Source organism: Chenopodium album, chromosome 21 (assembly GCF_948465745.1).
Source record: "Chenopodium album chromosome 21, dcCheAlbu1.1, whole genome shotgun sequence".
NCBI lineage: Eukaryota > Viridiplantae > Streptophyta > Magnoliopsida > Caryophyllales > Amaranthaceae > Chenopodium > Chenopodium album.
In genome coordinates this window covers 36,897,877-36,903,742 of record NC_137854.1, presented here as the reverse complement: position 1 = coordinate 36,903,742, position 5,866 = coordinate 36,897,877, and the positions used below count along the sequence as shown (strand labels likewise).

At 34.2% G+C, this 5,866-nt stretch overlaps 1 protein-coding gene across 1 annotated transcript; it reads left to right on the top strand.

The window, feature by feature from the left end:
* The first annotated feature begins 512 nt into the window (after positions 1-512).
* Positions 513-5,537, top strand: LOC145600104 (uncharacterized). The gene is made up of 14 exons (XM_081655988.1): positions 513-918; positions 2,134-2,245; positions 2,344-2,445; positions 3,117-3,227; positions 3,546-3,629; positions 3,712-3,827; positions 3,903-4,004; positions 4,092-4,205; positions 4,340-4,396; positions 4,475-4,541; positions 4,765-4,818; positions 4,914-4,988; positions 5,086-5,121; positions 5,306-5,537. The coding sequence occupies exons 1-14, from the start codon at positions 884-886 to the stop codon at positions 5,402-5,404; spliced, it is 1,164 nt and encodes a 387-aa protein (XP_081512114.1). The 5' UTR covers positions 513-883; the 3' UTR covers positions 5,405-5,537.
* Positions 5,538-5,866: the final 329 nt, after the last annotated feature.

Below are 5,866 nucleotides of genomic sequence, written 5' to 3'. Positions count from 1 at the left end.
GCAAAAACCTTTTTAAATTGTAAATCAAAATTTGATGCTATGGTAACCCTTGTTAAGTTATTTCATTAACTTTTTATTCCTGAAACATATTTAAGGTAATTCGATTCATTACGACTATTACATCACAAGCAAGAACTAATTACTAGATGCTTATTTTTTTAAAAAAAAAATGTATAGAAAAGATAAAAAAGAATATAAAAAATACAATCGAGATTCGATCTTGAGCCTTAAATAATTAAATTCCATATCGACATGTCTCAAACTATTACCGACTAATAAAGCTAGTTGATATCCACACGCATTGATACCAGATAGGTTGAATCGTCACTAACATGCTTTTAGTCTTTTAGATCATGATTCATAAGTTAGTGTTTGCTAAACTAAAATGCTTATGGCATGACTATATGCTATTCCATGGGCCCATGCGCATAACTAAATACGAAGTAAATACTTTTATCATAAAATTGCGCGCCGTATAACATATGAATTCCAAGTTTACAATGAGAATTGTCGAAACACAAAGAAATAAAATTCAAAAACCCAATAAACAAATCCACCCTTTTCTTTCTCTGTCGAGTCTATCCTTTCTCCTCCAAAAAAAACACAAAGATTTTCCACGAAATTGTCGCTTCATATCACCAAATTCTAATAAAAACATAAAGAATTTCAATTAAAAATCAAAAGAAATACCAAATACACATTGAAATTGTGAGACCTCCCTTAAAAAAGCCCTTTCTCATCAGGTGATTTCTGATGAGAAGGGTGCTAAATCTTGTTAATTTTTCTGGGTAATGCAATTTTTTCTTAAAGTGGGTGTTTTTTCTCGTGATTTTATCACTGCCCATTTAATTAATCACCCGCATTTTCCTGGGAAAAAATCAATATGGAATTTCAGTTAGCATATTCAAATTTTATAAGGTGCGTTTTTCATGATTAATGTCTGTTATTATGTACTTTCTGTAATATAAAGTTTCCATCTTTGCTTATACATAGTTCTTGTTACAGTTTAGAACTTTATTTTACACGATTACGCAATTTCCAATATTTTTCTGTTTTCCAGAATCTTATTCCTAGGTTGTCTGGATACAATTTGCATTAATTACTGAAATTTTAAGTAGAGCTTAAATGAAGAGAAGGCTGATTGCTGGGTAACTTATTTTAGACGTTTTTCCTGAATTCTATTTTGATTTTTCATTAGAATGATTAGTTGTTTAGTATGATTTATTTTGGGGGTATGTGAAATTTTTGAAATTTTAATCAATAATAATTGCAATAGGGTGTGTTGGTCAAAAGGGTACTAGTTAACTTAATTTCTGCGTTACTTGGTTAAATCTCAGATTGGTGATCACACGATTGCTTGTTTATAGAGTTGCTTAGTTAGCTGAAATTAGAATTTAAAAGCACATGCTTATATAAATTCTAATCAATCTTGGTCCTTGGATTCATATGCTGAGCGTTTGTGCTAGAATTTTTGGTCCTTTGCATCATATGTTGCGCGTTTGTGCCATATTTCTTGGTCATTTCCATTATATGTTTCACATATGTGCAATATTTCTCGGTCCATTTCTTTTGGCTACATTGAAGTAGAGTTTTTGAAGGATAGGAGATATTTTTTAGGCTAATATTTTTGAGATTTTCTCGAAATTTTAGTACTTCAATTGTTGTTTGCATGTCAAATAGTGGCCGCGATTTTTGGCTGCCAAGGTAGAATGCTTTGATGCTGATAATTGTTATGTACTTTCATATGCTTTTCTTTAAATAAAAATAAATTACATAGCACTTTTGCTTTGAGCTCTTTGTGCATACTTCAATCTGTATGTTTGCCTTTTCCTTTTTTGCTTTTTTGAGTCATTTGCAAATCCTATGTTATTAGCAGAATCAATCTTTCTATTGATTCCTTTTGTCTCTCTGTGATTACAATCTTTGACATTATGTTTCATTTATTGTGATAAATCAGTGAAGATTCATCCTTGAGTTGTGATTAGATTATTATTAGAAGCCTTGTTCGTCTTTGCTCATGTTAATAGTTTCATTATAGGCTTGTAATTAAGAATAGAAGATGGGAGACTTTGGCAGAAAACCTCAAACTGTCAAAAAATTTTGTTGTTTACTTTTAAACCTTGATGGATGCAGAATGGTGAGCAGAAAACCGAATGAATCTTTGCGGCTTATGTGGACAACTTTCATTGGAATTGTTATTGGTTTTATAGTTGGTGTTTATATTTCACTTCTTTCAGTTTCTAAGGTATGCAGTCTGTTAATGTTTTTTAATTTCTCAACTAATATATTATAATTTGGGGTTTGGTTCTAATATATTTATTTCAATCCCTCTGAAAATTGCAGACTAATCCAATGAACTGCCTTCCTGTGGTGATTCAGCCCTCTACCAACCAACAATTAAACGAGACTGTTAAACAAAACCAAGTGTTAAATGACACAGCAATGGTAAATATTCCGATTATCATTGCATCTTTCAAAACTGTATTCAACCCTGCTGTAAGCTTAAAGTTCCTACTCCAGAGCATATTATTCATCACATAAAATTTTATGTGAAGTTTTGAATCATACAAAGTCTGAGATGAATATAAGGATAGTCTGATAGCTTGTAGTTCTGTTCTGGTTTTTTGTGATTGATGATCTTGGTTGGGTTTTGGGCATGTAGATGAAGGATCCCTTCTTAAAAGGCAGCCTTTCCCTTCAACCCATGTTTTAGTTGTTTTATGACTGCAAGTTTTGTGTCTGGTGAACAATTCAGTTTTCCCTGCTTGCTTTCATTTGGGTGGGGGTGGGGGGGCTTATCATCTCCTTCAACCTCTTTGTTTCTCCGATAATTTTAATTTGCTATTGTACATGCACACCAGTCTTTCTTTTTCTGGTAACTAAGGTCTTGTTATGTAATTTTATCCTGTTAGTACACTAAGGTCTTGCGAGTTGCCACTTTAATCCTTGTTATAAAAATACTTCATGCTGACATATATTTTACATCTGTTACTCATTGAAAGATCAGGCATCATGTATATTATTTTGTAGGAATTTCAGCTCTGATGTATGGGACTAGTCTTCTAAGGTTCTTATTACTCAATAATATTTGTTGTTTGACTGTCGTGGATTTTCAGATGCCATTGTGGGCCCAATCAAACCCTAGTGGTGCAGAGAGACTACCGCCAGGGATAGTTGCTTCTAAGTCAGACCTCTATCTCCGTAGACTATGGGGTCTTCCTAGTGAGGTATGTGAACATTAATTTCTTGTCACATACACGTTACTTTTAAACTCTCTTCTGTTATGTAGATCCTCCTCTTTTAATCACTATCCTTGATACTTGTTTTTACTCTGTTTCCCACATTACACTTTTTGGGTTAATAGGGGTTTGAGTAATGATGTGAAGGAAAAAAAGTTGCAAGAGAAGTGTAATTTGCAACATCTATTTACGTACTTTAAGGTCTCTTGATGAATTGCATTATCACCACAAAGATTTGAGTTTTTTCATCTTGATAATAGATTTTTGAAGTTTGAATATAATACTGGTTCAAAATGGCTTCTGCAGGATCTGAAAACCAAACCTAAGTATCTTGTTACCTTCACAGTTGGCTTAGATATGAAGGAAAATATTGACAAAGCAGTTAAAAAGGTTTCCTTTTAGCACTTCTTAGTCCTTTATTACTGCTAACATCACCCTTGTATTAATTATATGCTCTTTTATCCTTGCACAGTTCTCAGACAACTTCACTATTCTGCTCTTTCATTACGATGGCAAGACGACTGAGTGGGATCAGTTTGAGTGGTCAAAACGTGCTATCCATGTCAGTGCTCGAAAACAGACGAAATGGTTAGTACTTTTATTCTACGGCAACTGGGTCAGATTAATTATCATACTAATCTGTTCTTTCATTGTATGGTAAAGGTGGTATGCAAAACGATTTCTACATCCTGACATTGTGGCACCGTATGATTACATCTTTATCTGGGACGAAGATTTGGGAGTGGATGATTTTGATTCTGAAAAGTTAGCACTCATTCTGCATCATATCCTCTAATGTCTTGAGCTATTCAGCACAGAACTTTCGTCATTAATTCTTTGTTGAATTTTCAGATACGTTGATTTGGTTAAGAAACACGGTTTGGAAATTTCACAGCCTGGTGTGGATCCTAAGAGTCCGTTTACATGGCAGATGACAAGGAAAAGACATGACAGTGAAGTTCACAAGTAATAACTACTAATGAATTATGAATTTATGATGTATTCTGCCCAGTTATTTTCCTTTGCAACAGCAGGATGCCAGGATTTCGATACTAATTACCGGATATTGATCTGGGTTGTTTCTTGGGTGCACTTTGCAGGAGCACAGAGGAGAAACCAGGCTGGTGCAAGGACCCACATCTACCCCCATGTGCTGCGTATGTGAACTCTTTACTAATGTTAATTCTGTTTCTATCAAATCCTGCAGGCGTTAACTGATCTCATTATATGAACAGATTTGTAGAAATTATGGCTCCAGTGTTCTCTCGAGATGCATGGCGTTGTGTTTGGCATATGCTTCAGGTATGCTGTACTTTCGTGATTCCAGAGGCCAACTATTCTAGTTAATTGGTAACGTTTTTAGGGAAAACTCCCAGGAATTCGAATCCAATCATGTATGCATTATTACTGAAATAAACTACATAACTATTAACTAGGTGTATCTTTGTAATGTCAAGTATGTGGACATTATTCTTCTTAACTCCATGTTCTGAATCTTGACTATGGTTACTCAATAACATTGCAGAATGACTTGGTCCATGGATGGGGCCTTGACTTTGCCCTCCGAAAATGTGTAGAGGTATGTGGCTGAATCTTGGAACACATCCTTTATGTGTCTTCAGAAAGTCCTTAAGTTTGGTGTATTGATTTCTCTTTTGGTACACCTAAACACAGCCTGCATACGAAAAAATAGGAGTTGTAGATGCTCAATGGATTGTTCATAAACGCGTTCCATCACTTGGTAACCAGGTAAAATTTTCTTGAAGAATTTCTCTAAGTTCCTATCTGTCTCTTTCTTTCATTCCACTGACTATACGTCTATACTGTCGAATTGGGTTTATGTCAGGGTGAATCATCAGGCGGGGTTTCTCCTTGGCAAGGGGTATGTAAACTGTTTATTCATCTTGAATTCTGTACTATACTAACATAACCAATAAAACACTGTTATATTGTAACGTTATTTCTATAGCTGATCATAATTGGCTTGAGCCAGCACTCGGTCCACACCTGGAAACTTTGAATTAGTAATGTTTCTGATGACATTAAGTCCTAATCAATTCGTGCAGGTGCGGAAAAGATGTGAAAGGGAATGGAAGATGTTTGAGAGTCGATTAAACAACGCCGAGAAGGCACATCAGAAGAAGAATATGGGAAACACCACATAATTCAGGGTACACCATAAAACATTTATTCTTTGTGCAAAGGAAATATTTAGGCCAAAAAAAGTGATAGAACATAAGATAAAGTTCACCAAATTGTAGGTTTTTTGGCAATATCAGGCAACAATTATTGTGTTTTCCCTTGGAGTTTTTTGTCCATAGAGCTCTAGTGTTTGAGTGGTTGACAATGCTCTTTTTCAGATGTATATATGAATATACAACAATCAGCAATTATTTTCAAGGGAAAGTAAATGTAAATTATATTTGCATAGTTACAAACTTTACATGAAATATTATTCAAAAGCTTATTGCAAAATTAATTCAATTATGAATGAAATAAAATAGATTGAGATTGTGAGACAGACAGACAGAGAGGTAGATAGATTAGGTGGACAGATAACAGCAATTCTCTCAAAATGAGTATTGACAATTTTTAGGAATAAAATACTTGTATTAATCTCAACTTTC